This window comes from Nuphar pumila, chromosome 15 (assembly GCF_984573655.1).
Source record: "Nuphar pumila chromosome 15, dmNupPumi1.hap1.1, whole genome shotgun sequence".
Classification (NCBI taxonomy): Eukaryota; Viridiplantae; Streptophyta; class Magnoliopsida; order Nymphaeales; family Nymphaeaceae; genus Nuphar; species Nuphar pumila.
The window spans coordinates 85981341-86005108 of record NC_143263.1 but is presented as its reverse complement, the minus strand read 5'-3'; the positions used below and the strand labels follow the sequence as shown (position 1 = coordinate 86005108).

General features: G+C 40.1%; 1 protein-coding gene across 2 annotated transcripts; it reads right to left on the bottom strand.

Annotated features, from left to right (window-relative positions):
- Nucleotides 1-269: 269 nt before the first annotated feature.
- LOC149815860 (uncharacterized) lies at nucleotides 270-23372 on the bottom strand. 2 transcript variants are annotated; one of them, XM_089989203.1, is made up of 4 exons: nucleotides 22211-23372; nucleotides 15706-15989; nucleotides 12737-12964; nucleotides 270-1133 (listed from the first exon to the last, which is right to left on the bottom strand). In XM_089989203.1, the coding sequence occupies exons 1-4, from the start codon at nucleotides 22608-22610 to the stop codon at nucleotides 627-629; spliced, it is 1419 nt and encodes a 472-aa protein (XP_089845329.1). In that variant the 5' UTR covers nucleotides 22611-23372; the 3' UTR covers nucleotides 270-626. The 2 variants fall into 2 exon arrangements, with proteins under 2 accessions (XP_089845329.1, XP_089845328.1); XM_089989202.1 differs by lacking the exon at nucleotides 15706-15989 and having other exon boundaries at nucleotides 12737-12891.
- Between the last annotated feature and the right edge of the window lie 396 nt (nucleotides 23373-23768).

The window sequence follows — 23768 nt, the reverse complement described above, 5'->3', positions numbered from 1 at the left end:
TTATGCGCAAAATGCTCCCTTCTTTATGACATTTTGCAAATCAGCGCTGATAGAACCAATTTGTAAAATGTAAAGAAGGCATTTTAGTGAGTAGTTAACCATGGTCCTAACAGCTGGTGAGAAAGGCTAGGACCGATTTACAAAATGGCATAAGGCAGAGATTATTTTGCAAATTGGCTACGTCACCATTTGCAAAAAAATCCAAAAAAAAGAGATTGATAAGCAACATAATAAATGAGCAAAAAAAAAGCAATATTTCACCATGCTAGTGAGCTGCTAAAATCCATCTTTTTTGAGCATTGTGGTTCACCAAGTCCATTGTTTAGAAACAGACATGTATAACAGTCAGCCCTATGTACAAAAAAAAGAGGGGGGAAATTACCAAAGTATTCGTGAAATTCTTAGTCAAGGTCATGTTGATGAAAATCCAGTATTGCCCCTTGGATTTTTTCTGTGACAAAAACATGCCGATGCCCAGCCTAGTACCAAGGAGACATTGATGCATCGTTAGGGCATCTTTGTCATTTTTTTATTATATTAAAGTCAAAGCTCTTTCATGTCCTTGACTGAGACTCACGTAGACTTTGGTAACATGCCATGGTACCAAGAGAAAAAGGAGGGGACCATCAAACCCAGTTGTTGACAGGCAAGGATATGTCTTCTAGCCTGAATGAGAACTCCCCAGCTGTATCTCTGCTTAGTCTCATGCCTCTCTGTTCCTCAGCTAACCTGGCATCAAAATGAGTAGACGATGGCCGGAGCTCAGGCGGGAATGTTGACTGTGGTGGTGCTGCTGACGGTAGTGGTGGTGGTGATGGTGATGGTGGTCGTTTAGCAGTCACACCCGCACGACTGGTGCAGGCTCGGTCCCAAAGGAAGAGATGAATAAGGATCGGCTTGATAGCGTGCCGGTGCAACGAGAGTTTCTGGCTGAGAGAGACTGTATCAAAGCACCGAATTGCACCAGATGAGGAAACCATCCACGGGAGAATCCGCTCATTGGCGACCCTTGAAACTATGAGGAGTTTTGATGCTTTTGTTGCTGCTCTATACAATGCGTTAAGTCCTGCTCTCTGTGATGCTGACTGGTGGTCTCCATCGCTATCAATTACTGAAGATATGTAGATGAAACCCTGGTGCACATAAAACAAATTAAGGAATTCAATAAAGTATCGATGTATCATGGCCTTATTATCTAAGTTGCATACAATGATGTGCAGCATTAACCAGTATAGCACAACATAGCAGTGACGTATTTTAGTCCAAGTGGGTCAAATCACTACCGGTGTGTGTTGGCTTTCAGTTCATCTAAATTCAGCAGCACTTGTCTACACATGAAAATAGGCTTTAGCAGGAATCAAGCTAAACAGGAGGTCAATCACATGAGATCATGGCATGACAATTTTCATTCCAACTGCAAAAATCAAACATAATGCCTCCAGCATCATATCTAGGCATTTTATGATAAAAAAGAAAATAGATTTCCAAAAGTTTCACCTGTTTTGTCTGATTTATCTTATGTAACATGGGTACTTCTATAAGGTCCGTGTTAAGGATAACCAAACTGTATATAAGGGCATAAATATCATTGCCTTTTGTATTATTGTATCTTTACCAAGGGTATTCTTGTTAACACACACACACACACAAAAGAGGAGATGCCTCAAAGGGACACATTTTGGCTGCAGCTCCTCTCTTCCTCATTCTCTTCTTCTTGGGTTATGTTTTTTATTTATTCTTACAAAGGGACAATTTTTCATCAAGCTTGCATCAGATCGGTTCAGGATTAATCACATACAGGCAGTTCATATTGATGGCACCATTTTTCTTTATAATGATATTCTCCACAATATCACTCAACATTTTCAGAAATGGTTTGACCCTCCCCGTTTGGGAACTCTCTCATATGAAAGCGCTTGGTGATGATGGTTTTACACAGGATTTCTTTAAACACTTTTGGGATGTTGCAGTCACAAAACTTGCTGAATTTGTTAGCGAACTCTTCTTAAATAGGAGCTTTCTAAAAGCACTCAACAAAACTAAAACTCTACTGGTTCTTGTTCACAAAAGGATTTTAGCAAAAGTCCTCACCTCACGTCTTAAACAGGTGATTCACAAAATTGTTGGCGTCACCCAAAAGGCCTTCATTCCGGGTAGACGGTTGCAAGAATGTAGTGAGATTTTACATAGCATCTCACACTCTAAAAATCCTAGCTTCATGCTCAAAGTTGATTTTTCAAAGGCTTTCGACTCTATCTCCCACAAATTTGTGTTAGACACCATGAAGAATATGGGGTGCAACAATGGATGGTTGAAGAGTTGGATCTCTAATGCTTCACTTGCAATCCAAGTGAATGGGTCTATTGGGAAGTACTTCTGATGAAATGTGAAATAAAAAACAAAGAGTCACAAATTTAACGTGGTTCGGATCATATGATCCTACTTCCACGGCCAGGCAAACACGCACTCCCTTGAAATTTTATTGAATGCCATTTACAGGTTACAAGCCTCACGTATATATAGCAGAATAACATCGAGGCAGGAAAAGGATAACCACAAAAATAACAATGGAAAGGAAGGATATTGATAAAAAAAGGAAATTCGATAGTGATAGAAACAAATCACACCAGCTTAACTGATTCCTCCATGATGCCTGGTGAGCCAGCTTGCATTCCATCACTCCCCCTCAAGTGGGGCGTATACATCGTAGCAGCCCCACTTGCTAAGAGCAATAGAAAGTTGTTGTTTAGTCAAACTTTTGGTTAACCCGTCTACCAATTGGTTTGAACTCTGAGTATATGGAGTTTGAATTTCTCCATTTTGGACTTTTTCTCTTACAAAATGGCAATCTATCTCTATGTGTTTCGTTCTATCATGAAACACAGGATTTGCAGCAATATGAATGGCAACTTGATTTGCAGCAATATAAGTCCCATTTCAGTCAGTAGTGTTTTTATCCATATAATCTCGCTAGTTGTAGCGGCCATGGCCCGATATTCTGCTTCAGCACTGGATCTTGAAACTACCTTTTGCCTTTTACTCCTCCAAGAAACAAGATTATCTCCTATATACACACAACATCCCGTAGTGGATCTGCGATCTATACTGCCTACCCAGTCTGCATCTGAATAACCTCTGATTTCCATATGATTGTTCCTTTTGTACCACAAACCCTGACTCGGAGATTTTTTCAAGTATCTCAAAATCCGATCCACCATATTTAAGTGAGATTTGTAGGGACTGTGCATATTCTGACTGACTAGACTAACTGCGTGAGTGATGTTTGGTCTGGTCACAGTTAAATAAATAAGTTTTCCTACAAGTCGTTGATACTGGGTAATATCAGAGATGGGCTCATCACCTTCACTTTGGTTTCTGAAATTGCTTTCAAGAGGAGTATCCCTAGGACGGCTGCCTATCTTCCCTGTTTCCTTTAGCAAGTCTAGAGTATATTTTCTCTGGGACATAAGAATTCCCTTTTTTGAATAGGCAAACTCAATCCCTAGGAAATATCTCAGTTTGCCCTGGTCTTTAATGTCAAATTCTTTTTGAAGCATTTCCTTAGTCATTTGAACGTGGCTAGAATTGTTTTCTGTGATTATCAGGTCATCAACATATATGTGAATGAGAGCCAAATGGTTTCCATCCCTACGAATAAACAATGAATTGTCTGCCTTGCATCTGACAAATTTATTCTCTTCTAGCGCCTTACTTAACTTGAAGTGACATGCTCATGGAGATTGTTTTAACTCGTAAATGGATTTTCTCAATCTGCAAATGAGATTTGACCGCTCTTGGGGATGGCCCTGTGGTATCTTCATATAGACTTCTTCTTGCAATTCTCCCTGTAAAAACACATCTTTACATCCATTTGAAATAATGGCCAATTGAAATTACATGCAACCGAAAGTAATACCTGAACCGTGTTCATTTTTGCTACGGGAGCAAATGTCTCTTCGTAGTCTAGACCCTGAGTTTGCATGTAGCCTTTGGCCACAAGCCTTGCTTTGTGCCTTTCTATTGTCCCATCGTGATTATATTTTATCTTGAATATCCATTGACACCCTACACTTTTTTTTCCTTTGGGAGAGTAGTTAAATCCCAAGTATGGTTCTTGTGTAGCGCTTCGAGTTCTTCTTCTATTGCCTTACGCCAGACCAAACTCTTTTTTGCTTCTTCATATATAGATGGTTCCTGCTGCAGAACACTCAGAAAAGCATGATATTCACATGAAATATTTTTATATGATATTTGTTTTTCTATAGGATGAGTAACAACTTTATACGTAACATAGTCATTCAAGTATTTTGGTGTATGACTAGTACGTTGAGACCTCCTTAGTTCAACATTGTTCTACTCAATTTCACTTTCATCAGGCACTAAGGGATGATTGCCAGATGGAGACTGAGAATCAGTTTATGAGTGTTTGCTATTTTGATGAATTTCAGTCATGATGACCAGATCATCATAATAATTCACGTTTGGAAGAACTATCCCCCCTGTCTAGCATTTTCCTCAGCAGAATTTTTGAAGGAGTAAATTCATCAAATTTGACATCTCTTGAAATATATAGTTTCTTTTCTTCCGGACTATAGCACCTATAACCCTTTTTGTCCGTTGCATATCCAATAAACACACATTTGCGAGCTTTAGGGCTAAGCTTATCATGTTCAGTCTTGTCAATCATAACAAAGACAATACATCCAAATATTCTAAGATGTTCAACACCAATTTTGTGCCCCCTAAGAATTTGAAGGGGAGATTTCCCGTTCAACCGGCTACTAGGTAGCCGATTTATGAGATAACAAGTGGTCATAACGGCTTTGCTCCAAAACGATTTTGGCATATGAGCTTGGAAAAGCAGAGATCTGGTGATTTCAAGAAGATGACGATTTTTTCTTTCAGCAACGCCATTTTGCTGAGGAGTTTTATGCAAGTATACTGATGTTCCATTCCATTATTGTTTTCAAAATTATCAAAGAATCTATTTTTAAATTCAGTCTCGTTATCTGTACGCAGCATTTGATGCGGGTATCATATTGTGTTCTAATCATATTGTAAAAGATCTCAAATTTTTCAAAAACTTGGTCTTTGATTTTCAGTAGATATAGCCAAGTTGTCTTTGAAAAATCATCAATAATCGACAAATAAAACTTGAATCCATTATATGACTCTATAGGTGCAGGCCCCCACACATCAGCATGCACTAAATCAAACGGTTTATTAGCCACACTTTCAGACAAACCAAATGATGGACGAGACATTTTAGAGTATTGGCATACATCACACATACTTTGATCAATAGTAACATTAGGCATTAGGGCTGACAGAGACCTAGATGGATGACCCAACCGCAGATGCCATAGTTGACCATCCCTGGAGAACGTCATCATAGCTGCCGATTTTTGTTGATCTATCACATATAGCCCATGCTCTATTTTTCCCTCACCAATCTTCAGATTCGTCGCCCTGTCCTGGAAGAATATATCACACAGAGTAAAAACGACATTGCAATTAAGATCCTAAGTCAACCTTGACACGGATAGGAGATTTGACACAAGGTCTGGCATGTAGAGGGTTTTAAAACTTTTTCCAAAAAATTTGGTTTCACATATCCTCTTAACGGATATTCCAGATCCGTTGGCTATTGTGATCATTCTTGGATTATGAATGTCTTCTACCTTTTTAACCTTGTTGCATGACATATGTTCTGAAGCTCCCGAATCCACAATCCATACATTAAGAGTAATATGAAATGAGGATGAGACCATACCTGAACTTTTACCTGTTGTAACGGTCGAGGCAGCGATGGCGGGTTCAGAACTTTGCTTGCCAAGATTCCTGATCATGTCGGCAATAGTAGCCAACGTGATTTCTTGTGATTTTTCTTCAACACAAGCAACTTGAGCTTTTGCTGGCTCCTTATCTCTCTCACTACTCCCTGGCTTCCCATGAATTTTTCAACATCTTTCCTTCACATGACCTTTTTTACAATAGGTACACAGGGGTCTTTTTCTTTTCTTGTTATAGTTTTCATATTTATGATGGGTGGTGAAAGCATTGAAAACCACTTTTTCACTTTGGTCCTCCTGATGCTGGGATTCCAGTTTCCTGTTCATCACTTTTCTACAAGATTCTTCTTTCATTATCATCAAACAAACATTAGATAAAGATGGAAACTCTGAGGCCATAAGAATTTGGCTACGAAGGTGCTCATAATCTGGTCCTAGACCAGCAAGAACCTGAAAAGTTTTCTCATGTTCTTTCAATTTTTTAAGATCCACAAAGTCACGGTAAGGGCTTGTTAGAGAGTCAAGCTTGTCCCACATACTTTTTAACTTGATGAGATATACACCAAAGGACATACCATTTTTCTTGTATTCATGTATGCTTTGAGTAAGTTGATACATCTGGGCTATCTCATTCATTTCACTATATAGGTTACGGGCAGCGTCCCAAATTTCTTGGGATGTATTTAGGAATAAAAAACCTTCGACAATAGAGGTCTCCATAGAGTTTAATAACCATGACATCACCAAATCATTGGAGCTTTTCCATTCCTCAAGTTCAGGGCTGGCTTCCTCAGGATGTAAACTCTTCCCAGTGATGAATCCTAGTTTATATTTCCCACTGAGATAAAGTATAACAGACTTGGCCCACGATAAATAATTCGAGCCATTTAGCAAGATAGATGTGATCTTAAGATTTGGAGTTACCTGCTCATGAATCAAAACTTTTTCGACATTACTTCTGCTAGGTGCGTCAGTGGTGCTGCCACCACTTTGGATCTATCGATCATTGTTTGCCATGAGGAGTGCCAGAAATTAGAAACCCGAAACACACGATCAATACACTTCCTGCTCTGATACCATGATGAAATGTGAAATAAAAAACAAAGAGTCACAAATTTAACGTGGTTCGGATCATATGATCCTACTTCCACGGCCAGGCAAACACGCACTCCCTTGAGATTTTATTGAATGTCATTTACAGGTTACATGCCTCACGTATATATAGCAGAATAACATCCAGGCAGGAAAGGGATAACCACAAAAATAACAATGGAAAGGAAGGATATCGATAAAAAAAGGAAATTCAATAATGATAGAAACAAATCACACCAGCTTAACTGATTCCTCCGTAATGCCTGGTGAGCCAACTTGCATTCCATCAACTTCAAAATGCATTGTGGTCTCCGCCAGGGCTATCCATTGTTCCCCTTGTTGATCGATATCTTTGCAGAAGGGCTTGTAGCTCTTTTCTGGCAAGCGGTCAGTATTGGATTCATCAACCCGGTTACTCTTCATGACCAAAGCTTTACAATACTCCAATACGTATCCTTAGCCGGTAGGGTAACGAAATCAAGTATGTCCTTCACTCCAATTCATGTCATTTCATGTATGTTTTTACCATTCACAAGAAAGTGGAACTACAAATTAACAAGATCACTAGGCGATTCTTATGGAGCGGGTTTCTCCCAAATCAGAACATGTCCTTGGTTGGGTGGGAAACTGTTACTTCTCCCAAGCAAGGGGGAGGACTAGGCGTTCAGCAGTTGGGCCTTAAAAACATTGCCTTCATTTGCAAATGGTGGTGGGATACTGTGATTGATGATAAGAGTTCCTCATGGGTGGTATTCACCATTTCCTCTTGTTATTTTTCCTTAACTAGGCCTGGAATCCCCATGTTCCCGGATGACCCTATTGTGGGGTTGTGGGCCTACACCTCGTGCACAAGTCTTTACTTGGATCCTTTCGCATGACAAGGTGCAGACCCATTCAAACATGAGCAGATGGGGCCTTCACTTGGCTAGCCGTTGTATTCTTTGCACCTCCCATGCAGAAAAAAACTTCCATTTATTTTGGGAGTGCTCATATTTCCAAGATATATTCAGAGCTTCATGGCCATTCCCTCAAAAGACAAAATGTTGGTCCATGCTTGTGCTTTTTCCAAATCTACTTCACCTTGTGGGTTGTGGGTGCACAATGCACAATACACAACGAACTTTTCCATGATCCTCAAGCAGAAGTTGTAGAATATGATCGAATATAAAGAGCGTGAAGAATCCAAGGATACTCTCTTCAAACCAACAATAGTCTTCTTCTAGGCCTCTGTTAATTTGGATCAAACTGATCAAATGGATCTAGCATAGGTATGAACTGGTCTTAAGTTATCATGAAGATGGATTAGATCTCTTGCACAGGAACATCAATCATTCTGTCCTATATAAGATGTTGTTGATGGTCGGATCGATCATTCTGTCATATATAAGCTGTTTTGATGGTCCGTAAGCAAATCCAAAGTTTTGACTAGGTTTGGGTTAAGCAAATGGGATATGGAGGGCTTTTGGATCCAAATACAAGATATGGTTTGAGGATTCACTTTGGATTGGGACTAATTGGTTTCGGTTCAGGTCTAAATTTGGTTTATGTGGGGATTGGGTAACGGATTCTAAGATGGGTTGTGGGGAATAAAACAACAAAAATAGATTTGGGCTCATTAAGAAGATCTATAACCTAAATCTATATTAGTTGGATCTAGGTTTTTAAGGTCTTAGATAGGTCCTAAAGGAGGCTCATTTTGAATGTATTTCAGTTGAATTTTATCTATTAGGGTTTAGATAACTTAGAAATATGACAGGGATAGGTAAACGAACAATATGTTTTTGTTTCAATTTTCTCTTCAAGATCAAATGCAATTTGAATTGCTTGCTCCAAATACGTTACAGTGGCATAATTCAATTCATCAAATATAGATATGTGGGGATGAAGTCCAAAAATATACCTAGCGATGTGCTCATCAAAAGTCTTTTGAATCCAACCATGTAGTTGAAAGTTATGAAAATCTTCAGCATACTCTCTAATAGATCTTAAGCCTTTTCAAAGGCAGGAGGCATCACAAATAAGCTCAATGGGCCTTAGCTTGCACTCTCACATCTTCACATGCCTCATGTGAATTTGAGCCCAGTATATCAACTTTTTGCTTGCTTTGGACCTTGGCAGCAATTGATCCTGTGACTTGTGGGTTGTTATGGGTTACAATGGCTAAGCCTGTGGTTTGTTTAGTTGATAACTGAGTTGTGTATTTGGTTTGGGTTTGAATATGAACTAAAGTGGCCTAGATACTATGTCACATAGACACGGCAACCAGGCAGCTGTATGTCGACACGTCTCGACACGGGCACTGGTACCAGATGCAGCATGGGTCCAATCCTAACCCAAACCTTTTTTTTTATGTCGATACAGGGAGGAAAAAGAAGAAGAAGAAGAGGAAGAAAAAAAAAGAGGAGAAGGAAGAAAAAGGCGAAAGAGGAAGAGGAGGAGAGGGAAGAAATAGGAAGAGGAAGAGAATGAAGAAGAAGATGAAAGAGGAACCGGAAGAGGAGGAGAAGGAAGAAGAGAGAGATAGAGAGAGCAAACTCTCTTAAACCTCGTCCTCATTTTTCTTCCAATCTGCCTAAGAGAGAGAGAGATCAAAAAATGGGAAGGCACTTTCCCTTTTATTTTATTTTTTATAGAGAGAGAGGAAACTTTTTTTTGTCTCTTTATATATATATATATATATATATATATATATATATATATATATATATATATATATATATAGTCGTGTTCCCATACATGCATTTTTTGAAATTGTCCTGTCGTGCCCTCCATAGCCGTACCTGTACCCGCATTAATACCCGTACCATGTGACAAAGCCTCGATAAGAATTTTAATTTGGATCTTTGGGTTATAGTTTGAGCAAGTAGGTTGTTGGCTATGCCACAGGGATTCGGCTAGCAGGGTGCCTCACCCGCGTCGACACGACTCGACGCGGGTGCGGGTGCGGGTGCGGGTGCGGGTGCGGGTGCGGCACCGGGTGCCTATGACACACAATGAATATCAAGGAAAGATTGACACATTGTACCTATGACACACAATGTAAACATGGGTGGTATTGAGAACTTCTATGTACGGCTAAAATAGATCTTAAACTTGAACCAACTCATTTTATACATTTTATGATCTAGAGAGCTTATGGCCAGTAGATGGTACCAAGTGTCCAATGTTGATTATATATTTGTTGGTTATTAATTATTAAGTAACTATAGATCTTTGGCATGCTTTATACTTTTTAGTTCATAATTGACAGTATATAACTTCATATGTATAGGATTGTGTAAAAGGTAGCATAATGGTGCATGACGTTTTATACTTTTAGTTCATACTTGATAGTTTATAACTACATATGTAGAGGATTTGGCAAAATATAACATAACAGTGCATTTTTTATATGTTTGTATATATATGCTTATATCTGGAGACGTATCCCCATATTCATCCTTTTCGAAATTTCTCATGTCATACCTTCACACATGTCATACTTCGAACCCCGGAGTGTACCTATGTTTACCTACATGATATAGGATTTATCCCATGTCAAGCACAAAATAGCAAGGCCTTTCCAAAGCAATTTTTCAAAGGAGATATCGGCCAGTGACTTTCCTTTGAAAGGTTGATTAACATTTTGCAATAGTTATTACGTTCTCTAGCTAAGCTGAACAAACACTGAACTAGTTGAGGCTTTGGCATCACACTATCGTTGAAACCAGGTTAAGATCTAGCATATTACTTGGAGATTATTTATCTAGTGTCCTGTATTTGGTCATTTTAGTTTCATCTGGCCGTCCTTTCCTAAATGAACTCCAGTGAAATATTCACCTCAAATTCCCATATTCAACTTCCTGTCGTTCATATCAAATGCTATTAGCTAAAGTGTGGGCCTTATGTAACCTCATATGTTTCACTAAAACATAGAATTTACTTGTATTTCATGGACTCCCAAATGTCATGTATTATTGTGTCATGCCCCACATCTATCGTCTTTATCAAATATATACCTTCCATGCTTACTGAATGGACTGCAGAAACAGCCTTCTATCATAAAGGCAGTAATGGTATCTCACAATCAAGCATTGATAGCAATAGTCCATGCTAACTTCACATTTTTAAGCTTTGGAGAAGGGTGTTCACATAACCAAACCTATTTAAGTCTGGAGAGTGTTCTCACACACTGATAACACTAGAATGTGATTAAGAAATGAAGAATACATTCTCATGGAGGTTACATATTGGAAGGGTGGTTTAAATTCTATTAATCTATCTGTGCCTTAGCCGTGGCAATGCAACACTTTGTGAAATTTGTAGACAGAAGCTATTGCAAATGTTACATCATATTGAACCACCACATTCTTAAAGTCCATAGAAAAAAGAGAGATTTCAGTTTGATCTATGCTAGATTTCCCTTATTCTAAAGTCACACTTATAGTAGATGCTGGTTTTCTCCCTGTGATTCATAATCGGTTCCAGTTACATACTCTATCAACTGCAGATGCCTTCTTGGTCAATGATAATGAGTCATGCAAAATGCATGGTTGATAGACATCATTAGAGATCATGTAAAATGATGAGTACAGAAATTCCGTGATCAATTGAAGAAAATCCCTCATGGGAATGAAACCTAGTCAATGCAGAAACATAGAAATTTGCCCGTTTCAAGTGACAAACAGGTAGACCTGCTAGATAACAGGATGTAAACTGAACAGCAGGTACATCCACCTGATACGCAATGCTAGTGTAGAGTCTGATGTACTGTCATGTGAAGGTTGCTATAAGCAAGGTTGGAACTACAATACAAGTTCATTTGAAACAAATAGATGTATATCCTCACATGAATGATAAGAAATGTGGAAATAAGTTCAGCAAGGAACTGGTGATAGAGTTTGCTTCTGTAGTTGATAATTGCATAAGCTATTTTCTTAGAAGCAGACAAATTGGATACTGAACATATTTTTGTTTTTCTGAAAAGGAAGGAAGCAATATTTTATTAAAACAGAGATGTCAAAATAAAGCAGGGGCAAGAAGTGACGGGAACAATGTTTTTGCTCATTCTAAAGCCCTTTTTGACGAAAAATAATTTGGGAAAAGTTGCATACATTCAGAACAACAAACTCTGCTTCATCGCTTCAACCCAATTTAGAGAGGCAAACTTCTTGGTATCCTAAACTCCTGTGGTATAACAACCTACTATATCTAGCATACGGAAGGATGAACAAGTTACACTACTACAATGAAGAAGTGAAGTATGACGACCAAGGGGTGAAGTATGAATTGAAAGGCACCGGGATCTTCTGTCAATGAATTAACGAATATAAACTATAATAGATGATAAAACAAATCCATCGGAAGGGAGGAACGGTATCCAGATGAGCATCACCAAAAATTAAAGCAATTGTCAAGATCCATACTGTTAAAAGAGACAAGATAACGCATATGGTAACTAAAGTTCTTGACTAAAGAAAAGTTAGCATCTAACTGAACGTAAAAACAGATCAGCCAATAAAGTCATTGTAAAGCTAACTCCAGAGATTGTGATCATAACACATGCTTCCTTTCTAATTAAATTACACAGAAAAGCTTTTTCATGCATGCAGAAGATATTCTTCACCACTTGGAATATTCTATGCCAAAGTTTGCCAACAAAGAAGGATGTAGATTAAAAGAAATTGCAAGATTCTCCTTTATCTAAATAATGTTTTTTTTTTAAGTGCTCTAATGAACATATAATTTATCAAATAAAAAATAAATAAACGAACAGAAAGAAGAAAAATTCACCATCTTTTAACCGTGATGATAAAGTAATTACTCTAATGGATTTATGGATCCGCGATGAGAATGAAGAAGGGTGAACATACCTCCTCTGTGCGGCTGATGGCAAAGCCCAGTCTGGCATCTCCATCTCTGAGTTCAAGCTCCACCGGGAACTCACCGGAAACAGGCGCGTACCATAGACGGACAGATCTCACCACCCCGATGTCTACACCATGGTAATCTTCGAACCCGTAAAGCCCTGCGTTGGCCACATTCGAGAGCTCAGTCAGAGACCCCGCGTTCACTGTTGAAGAAGCTCTGTCCCCCGATATCTGCCAACGTAACTCGACTTTAAATCGCTAACCACCATACCGATATAATTATGCAGAATTGAGGATACATAATGATACATGGTAAGATTTCTTTCTTTTTTCGCTTTTTTTCTTTTTGACCGAAGGGAATATGATAACAAAATTTCAAGGCTTTGGGGACGACTGAAAGCCACAAAAAGGGTACATAGCTGAACAATCAATCCCATCTTGTGCCATTCAAAACAACCATCTGCCACGGAGATCCACGTTTTGTCGGAACCAGCAGAATTTGATGAAAAAACACACACCACCTGTCCACTTACACCAGGTAGGTTTCTAACTTTTTTTTTAAAGTTGATAACCCGAATAAGCCACACTCAACACGAAGACCTGGCGGCGCAAAAGATATAAGAAAGTGATGCAAAATGAGACCCTTCTAAACGAGATACTTTTTCACTGAAAGTTTTTCTACACTTTTTGATAGGAAACATTTTTTCATAGAAAAAAGTGAAGGAATGTTCCTATCAAAAAAATTTATTCCTACACTCCTCACTACTTATCTCACCACCAACCACTATCCACCACCTGCCATCTCACTATCACCACTAACCATCACACCTCCTGCAAGCAATAAACGATGCAGAGAAAAGGATGAAGAACAAAAAACGTAAGACACCACCCAACTCTTCTCTCTCATTTTTTCAGGCTACACAAAAAATAAAATTCTTTTGAAAAAGTTCTCATATAAAAAACTCTCATAAGCAAAACTTTCTTTTCCTATGAGATTTTTTACCCTTGCCCCAATGGCCCATGTTATGCTTTGAAAAGGTTTCTAACTCTCTATTGGTAAAACGGATTTTAGGTTTCATATAAAAAAAACACTAATCTGCAGGAGAGAGAGACGCATTAAAGGGAAACAACCTCACACCTTCTGTCGTTGATAACAGGCTGTGAATGAAAAAGATGGAGGGTGCTCAAGGGCAGCCGTACAACAAAAATGTGCAATGTAATTGCACATGATTCAGCCTTGCAGTAAAAAAGCATGTTGTTTAGGGTATGTTTGATGGCTTGTTGACCGAACAAAGCATTAGTTCTATTTGTTTCTTAACAATTGTATCAAGTCTAATGTTTGTTTGGACTGTACATTTGCCTTTCAAAATGTCCGTTATTTGATGATAAGTGCGAACAACTTGGATAATCATGAATTCAGCGGTGGTGGAGCTGAGGGTGGCAGTGGTGTTGGGTAAAACCAATGAGAAAAATGTTGAAAACAATACACAATTCAAATGCAGTGGGGCGAATTCAAAAGAAAAAAAAAATGAAGAATTCTCAAAACAAGATGACCAATAGGGATGGCCATAGACAGGGGCGGGGTGGGGGCTGTAGCAAAATCCTGCCCTTCATCCCTGCACGGTTTTCTAATTTTAACCTCCATCCCTGCCTCTAGGGATGGCAGTGGGGTGGGGTGGGGTGGGGTGGGGCGGGGCGGGGGACAAGGTCTCCACCCCCGCCCCGCCTCAAGATTTTATCCTCCACCCCCGCCTCCATCCTCGGCAGGGAATGGATTTTATCCTCCATCCCCGCCTTCATCCCCGTTTCATGTCCTCCATCCCCGATTCAAACGGGGATGAGGCGGGGCAGGGATATTGCGGAGAAAAGTGGATGAGGCGGGGATCATGGTAGGGACGGGGTGGGGCGGGGAAAAGTGCACGTCCATCCCCGGACGGGGATGGATTTTAACCTTCGTCCCCGTTTCATACCCTTCATCCCCGGTCCAAACGGGGCGAGGCGGGGCGGGGCCCCGCTTTCCCCCGATCCACTGCCATCCCTACTTGCCTCTATCTTCATTTCATGTCCTCCATCCCCTGTCCAAACTAGGCAAGGTAGGGTGTGGCTCTGTTTTCCCTCGGTCCATTGCCATCCCTAAAGAAGGACCAGTGACAAGGTCGGGGGACGGAGCTTGGCGGAGAAAAGCGTAAGTCCATCCACGCACTAGTTTTGATTTTAACCTTCATTCATATCCTCCATCTAGACGAAGCGGGGCTAGTGTAACAAATATCGTGAGATTTACTAAAATCTCTATAATATCGCAAGAAATTTCTTGAAAGTTTAAAACCGAAATTTCTCGTGAGATTTTTAAAATATCGCAAGATTTATGAAAAAAAAACATAAATACCGTGATATTTAAGTTTTAAACAGCTATTTATCGTGAAAAAATTGTATATTTTTATTTTTGAATAAATTTTTTTAAATAATTTCTTATAAAAAATATTTTTTATATTTTTTAATTTATTTTTTTATTGCCAAGATTTTGCAGAAAAAAATGCAAGATTTTATGAAAAAAATTCAATTTCTCACGACTTTTTTAAAAACTAGATTTTACCGATAAAAACGTTTGTCACTATGGGCGGGGCAGGGCCCCGTTTTCCCCCGTTCCACTGCCATCCCTAATCACCAACTATAGAAATCCAAGGAATTCCTCAAAACAGTTTGGTTTCCTCCATCTCTCTTAATGAGAACTCAGAATCACGAAAAAGTCTGCAAAGATGAAAGAAGAACAATGGAAGGCAAAATCAACCATTCCCTTGCATCAACACTCCATTGTTCTTCAAAATCAAATAAAAAACAAAAAGAAAAAAGAAATAGTTCCTCGACAAAGCCAAATAATATGGCACCCCAGGTCCGAGAGGACAAGTTGATTTGGTTGACCTAAAGAACACAAAGCTGATGGACGCGGTCACCGGGCACAGGCGATGTATTACCTTTGTTAATAACGGCTCAGTCTGGACGTTCATGAAAACGATGGGTACGCCGGAGGCCTGGGCAGCAACGAGCCACGCGTTGGCCCTAGCAAGAGTGTCGTCCAGATCGTTGTATTGAGCCGATGCGCGGTGTGGAGCGCTGGGGAGGACGAGCAGAGAGAGGAAGCAGCTGGAGTTTGGGATGGGCAGGTACTCTCTCATCACCTTTTCCCAAGGATACGACACGTATCCGTCCTTCAGCTGAGCCCTGCATAGTGCTGTCGCCACTCTTGTATTCCTGGTGCCTGGAAAAGTGTCACAAATCTCGTTGTCCGGATTTTGTCAGAAGGAACAACACTGAAAATCGTTCTTCAGAAAAAAAAAATCTGTAAAATCTCGACATATATAAAATCTAATAAAATTTAAGAAATTGCATAAACAAATAAAAAATGTACAGATCTAAGAAAATAAAAACAAAAATGCCAAATTTAACCACAATATTAGGTTATTTTTTAAAATAAAAATTGAAACTGCCACGGTTTAGTCACTATCAGTATATCATTTAGTTTTGGTAAATTTGTCACCATGAAACGAACGGGGGCACGGCTTGGTTGGTAGGAGCTGTCAGTGCACGTCTCCTTGTGTTTGGGCGTTGCAGGTTCAAAACCCCGTTGGTACGATTGAATAATAACTGGTAGGGTCTGCCTAACCCCAGTTTGCCTTTAAAAAAAATGTCATGATAAGAACATATGATATTTGCAAAATATCGATTGTATCTGTCATTATGGTTTACATAGAGATGGGGTTACATGCCATTGCACGTTATATAGAACACCATGCTCTTCCTAGGTCGGTTAGTGGGTATCCAGGTTGCTCCAAGACCAAATCCAACCTACTTGGCGCAAATAAGAATGGACATGATAAGATCCAACATCTAGACCCAATCAATAGATGGTATGAATTTAATTTTTGAAGATACAGATCCGAACCAAATTACCCAAGTGCTTGAGCTGATGGGTCCCGCTCATGGAATGGCCCCTTCTAAATTTGGACTTAGAAGGCTTAGTGAGACCGACTCAAATGGCGCTCATACTATTTTTGAAGCTAAAAGTAGGTCATGCAAGGTAATTTAAAACCCTCTTAAAGATGGAAGATGGTAAACCAAAGAGTTGGTATATTTCTTATATGCAACTTTATAAATAGATTTGTTCAAGAAGGGCTTAACTAAGAATAACCCTAATTGCAAGGTTTATCTAGATATATGATTGACTTTTAGATTTGTTTTGTAACTTGTGTAAGGCTTAATGAGCCACTCTTTGGCCTATATAGGCTTACTTGAATGAAAAAATGAGAAATAGAATTTGAAATTGATCTCTCTCTCTCTTCTCTCTTCTCTCTTCTCTCTTCTCTCTTCTCTCTTCTCTATCTCACATCCCACTCTCTCTATATCCCTTTTTAATCTCTTTCTCTCTCAAACGCTCATCTCTCTCTCTTATCATGGTGTGTTGATCCCTTGTGGGTCCAGCTCACTAAGTGGACAAAGGTTCATTCAAATTGGCATGGTCAAAACAAGTCCCTGGCAGTCTTCACTTCTTCGAGTCGATCCCTTGGTGCATCTGACCCAAACTTTATATTAAACTTACCTGAGTCCGTCTAAACCCAATAAGTCAACCAAGCCCCTTTCCTTGACCAAAACCTAGGTTAAAACCTATTGAACTCACTTTATCCTCAAAACTAAATTCTGACGAATCTAAAATTTTGTCAAACTTCGCGGACTCACCCAACCCAAATCGTTAAGGATCTAAGTCTGCAATTTGGATTTTATGTTATTTAGGGTGTCTAGTTTTACCCCCACCCCCCGAAATTCAAGATTTATAGAATTCCCAGCTTTGGAAAGTCTATTTATCAATTTGGGTCTATCGGATCAAAAATCCAATCTTTCCTGATTTTACCCACAACTTCCTAAAATTGTATCTTTCTAGATCTGAGTCTTCTGACCATCAACTTTAGTCAGAACTTACCTCAAAATAAAAAAAAAAAAATGTAGCACAGTTTGAGAATTCTGATTTTTCTCCCTGAGTTTGTCAAAAAAACTGACACTGTTTACCCAAGTTAGCCTCTTGACCTAACCGAGCCTACCTCCTATTCAAAATTCTAAACCCTAGGCCCAGGCATGCATCAAAGTGGTATTAGAGTGAAACCTCATGCCTTCTAAGAAAAACTCAAGACCAAATCTCAAAAAATGAACACTAAAATCCTAAACAAGTTTATGAAGGACACCAATACCAACTCGGTGTTGAGACTCGTATGGTCAGTTTCAAAATCAGCTTTCAGAACATCACTAACATACTGCAGCAACTCCAAATGATAGTCCAAGCTGCCCAACAACATCTTCAATTCACTAATGGAGGTAATGACTATCATGAGAAGCATGACGATCATGAAGAGGAGGACACACATGAATCCATCCTTGAATGGCACCGAGAGGACTGTGGAGCTGATATTAAGATGCATTAATTTAGCATCTCTCTTTCATGACCCATCAAGATACCCTTCCCTACCTTTGCGAGAAAAAAAATCTCATGAGTGGATGTACAAAGCAAAACAAAATTATGGCAACCAAGCAATACCCCTTCAAAAATAGGCTAGGATGCATCATGGTTCACCGCGAAGGTGAAACCCTAAGGTGGTACTGAGCAAAACCATGAGACACTCATTTGGCATGAGTTCGAAAGAGAACTCTTGAAAAGATTTAGACTCTCTCCTTATGTTGATCATAACATAGAGATGGAAAATTTAAAGCAAAAAGAGTTCATCCAAGAGTACCAAACAAAATTTGAGAACCTTAATACTATGTGCGAAGATTGGTCTGAACTCGATTTGGTAGGCATATTCATGAGAGGATCATGAGAGAAAATTGGGGTTGAGCTCATGGCCCTCAGACCTCATAAAAGTATTTTGTAAATGCTTGAGTTATGAAAGAGCCCATGAAAAAGATTATATATGTAAAGAGGGATAGTCGACCCCTTGGTAGACCAAAAATAGAGACCTCAAGCAAAGAAGAGGGTGAAAACACCAAATTCGGTTTTCTCGTCCAAACCAAATTCATTATCAAGAACTAAATGGCAGAAAGGTGCAGCCAGGAACTGTGTTACAACTATGATGAGAAGTAGACTCTAGAGCACAAGTACAAAGCCCTTAAGTTGTTTATAGTGTTTATTATCTAGTGGACTAGTCAATTCTCAAAGAAGAAGGGATGATACAAATCTAATTTTTGAAGATATGAATCTGAACCCAATTACCCAAGATATGGAGCTGACAAGGCCCCCCTCCTAAATATGGGCTTGAAGGCTTAGTGAGACTCACTCATGGGACACCCCTTTTTAAATTTGGACTTGAAGGCTTAGTGGAACCTACTCAAATGGTACCACCCCTCTTATTTTTGGAGCTCAAAGAAGGTTGTGCAAAGTGCTTCAAGACCTCTCCTAAAGATGAAAGATGGTAAGCCAAAGAGTTTGTCTATTTTTGAGATGCAAAACTCCATAAATAAAATGGTTCAAGAAGGGCTTAATAAAGAATAGCTCGATCATTTCAAGGTTTATCTAGATATATGATTGAGTTTAATATTTTGACTTCCCCAATTAGAGTATGAATATGCAATTACTTTTAATGGGAAAGAGGATGATAAAAATAAACCATGATTAACAATATTTCTAATATATTTTATAATCCATATTATGCACTCATGTGTGCTATAGTAGGAGAATGTTGAAATTGACTAGCATATGAATAACATGTGTAATGTCAAGTCGAGTAATATAAAGATAAGTTAGAGCTCCAATCATTTGTCTTATAAGTGGAGTTGAATCTTTCAAAGGTTCTCCATTATCTTTATTCATTTTTGCATAGATAGATAACCTCTAGAGTATTAACTCGCTTTTCATCAGTAAGTTTCGATCTTTCTATTATCTTAAGTGCATATTTAATATGTGATAAGCGAGGTGAATAAGCTACTTTAATACTCAAAAAATAGCAAAGAAATTCAAGATAAGTCATATCAAAATTAGCCTTAAGGACTTCTTTAATATGACAAACTTCCTACTTATCCCTTCTATGATAATCATGTCATCCACATAAAGTAGAATGTTTTATACCTTGTGTAAGGCTCAATGAGCCCTTCATTGGCTTATATAGGCTTTGCTTTTGGCTTCAATGGAAAAATAAAGAATAAAATTTGAAATTCATCGCTTTCTCTTCTCACATCTCTATTTTCTCTAAGGATGTCTTGCTCTTTGGCCCTCTCATCTCTCTTTCTCTCTCAAGGGCTCGTCCCAATCTCTTATCTTGGTGTGTTGATCCCTCATAGGTTTAGCTCACTAAGTGGACAAGGCTGCTGTTAAGGTCCATTCAAACTGATATAGTCAAATCGAGTCCCCAATGGTCTTCATTTTTTCAAGTTGATCTCTTGGTGCATCCGACCTCAACCAGCCGACCCAGCCTTTGTAGTAGACCCACCCGAGTTAGCCTAAACCCAATAAGTCAGCTAAACCCCTTTTCTAGACCCAAACCTATGTTAGAACATACTGAACCCACTTCAGCCCCAAAATTGAATTTTGCGGAACCCATAATTTCTTCATATTTCGCGGACTCACTCAACCCAAGCTGTGAAGGATTTGAGTTTGCAATTTGGACTCATTGTTTTTTAGGGTGTTTAGTTTTAACCCCCTAAATTCTTTGGATTTATAGAGTTTTCAGCTTAAGAACTGTGTTTATCAATTCAGGTATGTCCTGCTTAATACTGAATTTATCCACAACTTCTTAAAATCGTATCTCTCTCTATCTGAGTTCTCTAACCCTCAAATTTGGTAAAGACTTACTTGAAAGTGTTTAGAATCATCTCTCAAAATTTGAGATTTTTTAAGGAGTTCTGATATTTTTCTCCGAGTCAGTTAGAAAACCCGACTCTATTTACCCGAGGTAGTCCCTTGACCTTGACTTAACCTAATCGAGTCTACCCTTGCCCAAAATATCAAACCCCAAGCCTAAGCACGCATCAGGTCCCAAAAATTTGACCAATCTTGGTTGGATGTCGGTACAACCCGAGTTCCCGTTTCAACAATGACGTCTGACTAGAAAAAGCCACTTTCTATAGCAACCTTCAAAATCCTCAGACTTTCTACAGACAACCAAAGTCCGAGACTGTCGTGGCGTAGAGGTATCCCCTTTCTGTGGAACTCCAAGTATCCAAACACGATCCCCAAAAATTAGATGACAAGACGTACAAACTTTGTAAAGCACAAAAAAAGTCCTTTTAAAAAAAAAAAAAAAAAAAAGCAAGCTGGGGTTGTGGTAGGGGTCGCAATTTGGTCGGGTTGGCGGTCGGCTGTGGCAAACACTAACCCGACCCATTTAATAAACGGGTAACCCGACATGACCCGCCAACCCGTTTAATAAATGGGTTGGGTAGGGAAAACGAGTTGGCGGGTAGCGGGCGGGTTGGCTGGTTGACCCGCCCGCCTAACCCGTTTATTAAATGGGTCAGCCGGGTTGGCAGGTTGGCATACCCCCAACCTGAACCCGACCCGTTTAATAAACAGGTTAGGCGGGTCGACCCGTTTATTAAACGGGTTGGCTTAAGCCCAACCTGAACCCACCTAAGAGGCGGGTTGGCGGGTCGGGTTGGTGGGCGGGCGGGTTGGCGGATGGGTTGGCGGGTTGAGTTAGCGGGTTGACCCGCCCGCCTAACCCGTTTATTAAACGGGTTGGCGGGTTGGCATACCCCAAACCCGAACCTGACCCGTTTAATAAACGGGTTAGGCGGGTCAACCCGTTTATTAAACGGGTTGGCTTAAGCCCAACCCGAACCCGCCTAAGAGGCAGGTTGGGTCAGGTTTTGCCACCCCTAGGTTTGGGAGACCCCTACCAGTTATACAATGATACCATTGGGATTTGAAGCTGCTCCTACCAGACAAGCGGAGCTCCCTTTGATTAAAAAAAAGAAAACCCTAATTTTACTCGTGGATATTTGCCCAAAAGGGTTTGACGTAGGTAGATGACGCTAGGCAAACAATCTAGGTTAGGATCTCATGAGCGTCACTTCTTGCGCAAGCCAAAGAGTGATGAGGCAGTGAGCCGATTATCCTGTGCGGTTTCTCTGTGTAAATATAAAAAAAAAAATATGTAGATTCTTAATGACCAAAGAGTGATGAGGCAGAGAGCCGATTATCCTGTGCGATTTCTCTGTGTAAATAAAAAAAAAAAAAAACGTAGATTGTTAATGAACCCGTGGAATTACAACGAAGATGAGAGATTCTTAATGCCCTTTCTGCCAATCGAAAACGAACAGGGAAAAGATTTGGAAATATATAAACTGAGTGAAGGGCACGAATGACTAACTGAAGAATATAAAGAACATAAAAATTTTCAGAATAAGAATTATTAGAGAAAATTAGTTCAAAAAAGTATGTATATGAAAAGCAAAAAACAAAAGAGAAGGTTGGAGGAGGAGAAGGGGGAAGGGGCTTGCCTTGGATCTCGAAGCACTCGCTGTTGGTGCGATCGACGAAGCCGACGGCGTAGTTGGGGTCGTCGATGGAGCGGAGCATGTACTGCTTGCGGCCGGCTTCGTCGTTGGGAACGATGCATGCCTCCAGCTCCACGAACTCGTCGCGGCCCCTGCGAACCCGGACCGTGATGGACGTCTCGTTCTGCTTGTAGGCCGTGTGCAGCAGCTTCTGCACCCCGCTGCGCCCGCTCTTGAACGGTGACCTCGCCGACGCCGAGCTCCCGATACGCAGCTCCTCCACGATGTCCCCCGTCTGCAACATGTCCCCGTTCCATTCGTCCGCCTTCGAGCTCCCTTTCAGGCATTCGATCGCCAGCACCTGCGCTTTCTCCACCCCCGCCTTGTCCATCGGCATCGTCATCTTCCCCCTAACTATCCCGGCCGGACTCTACTTATCAAACACCCTGCTCTTCCCGAAAGGATTCGTCGTCTCCTTCTTCCCCGAGAAGCTCCCCCAAAGATTTCCCCCTACCGTTCGCTATCTCCAAAAAAACAAAATTCCCGATCGCAGATCCCTCTCACGAAGACAACGCCTCGATCGGAACCCCTCCTCTAACAGACTTCTCTGCAAATCGATGTGTGAATTTGTTTCATTAAGGATCGCCTTACGCACCGATGCTCGTGTTTCTAAGAGCAATTCAACTTCCACTTTCCGAGATCCATTCTCGCAAATTTACCCAAGCTTTTGCCCACGATAATGGCCGGAAGACATCGGAATTCCGCTATTCTTCCGGTGATTTTTCGCGATTTCAGAACATATCATAAGAATGAACTGTTTTTCTACAAATCCTTCGCAGAAAACCAGAGGTTTATAGCGAACTGCCCCCATCATCCCGTAAAAAAGTGTGTATATTTAAATTTAGCGTCGAAAATTGAAGGAAGAACGAGAAGAAAATTCTAAGGAGAAAAGTAGAAAAGAAAGACAAAAATCTACTTCTCCAGAAGGCGGGCGAGGGTCGCTGGAAGCTTCGTGAGCAAGGAACGAACGCGTTCAGACGAGGAGCTGCGAGGAATAAGAGAAAGAGGGAAAAGTCTCTCTCTCGATTGACAGACGCCGTCCGGGGACCGGTTGACTCAGACAGAAGGAGAGGGAGGGAGAGAAGGTGGGGGTGACGGTGGCCAGTTACCGGCGTTAGGGAGGAGAGGCTGTGGTGGTGGTGAAAATGGGTTGGGTTTTGCAGAATATCCGACCCGAATTTCGACACACTGTTTCTGGATAAAATAGGTTAGGAACGACGCCTTTCGGAATTCGGATCATTATGTTATAATAGTTTTTATGTTCAAATTCGAATGGGAATCCAATTCATTTGCATTTTTTACATGTAAGAATGCTTTCTTTCATCTTTGGTGAAATGGATCGAGTCGGTTGTATATCCTATCCTACTCTGATACATTAAATTGCGATCCGAATATGATTATTTTTCCGTATTAGGATCAGCTTTGCATCAGCGTTCTATGTCGACGTTACGTTTGAATCCCCCAAAACGCTTTGGATCCACAATCGGATTCGGATCTGTTT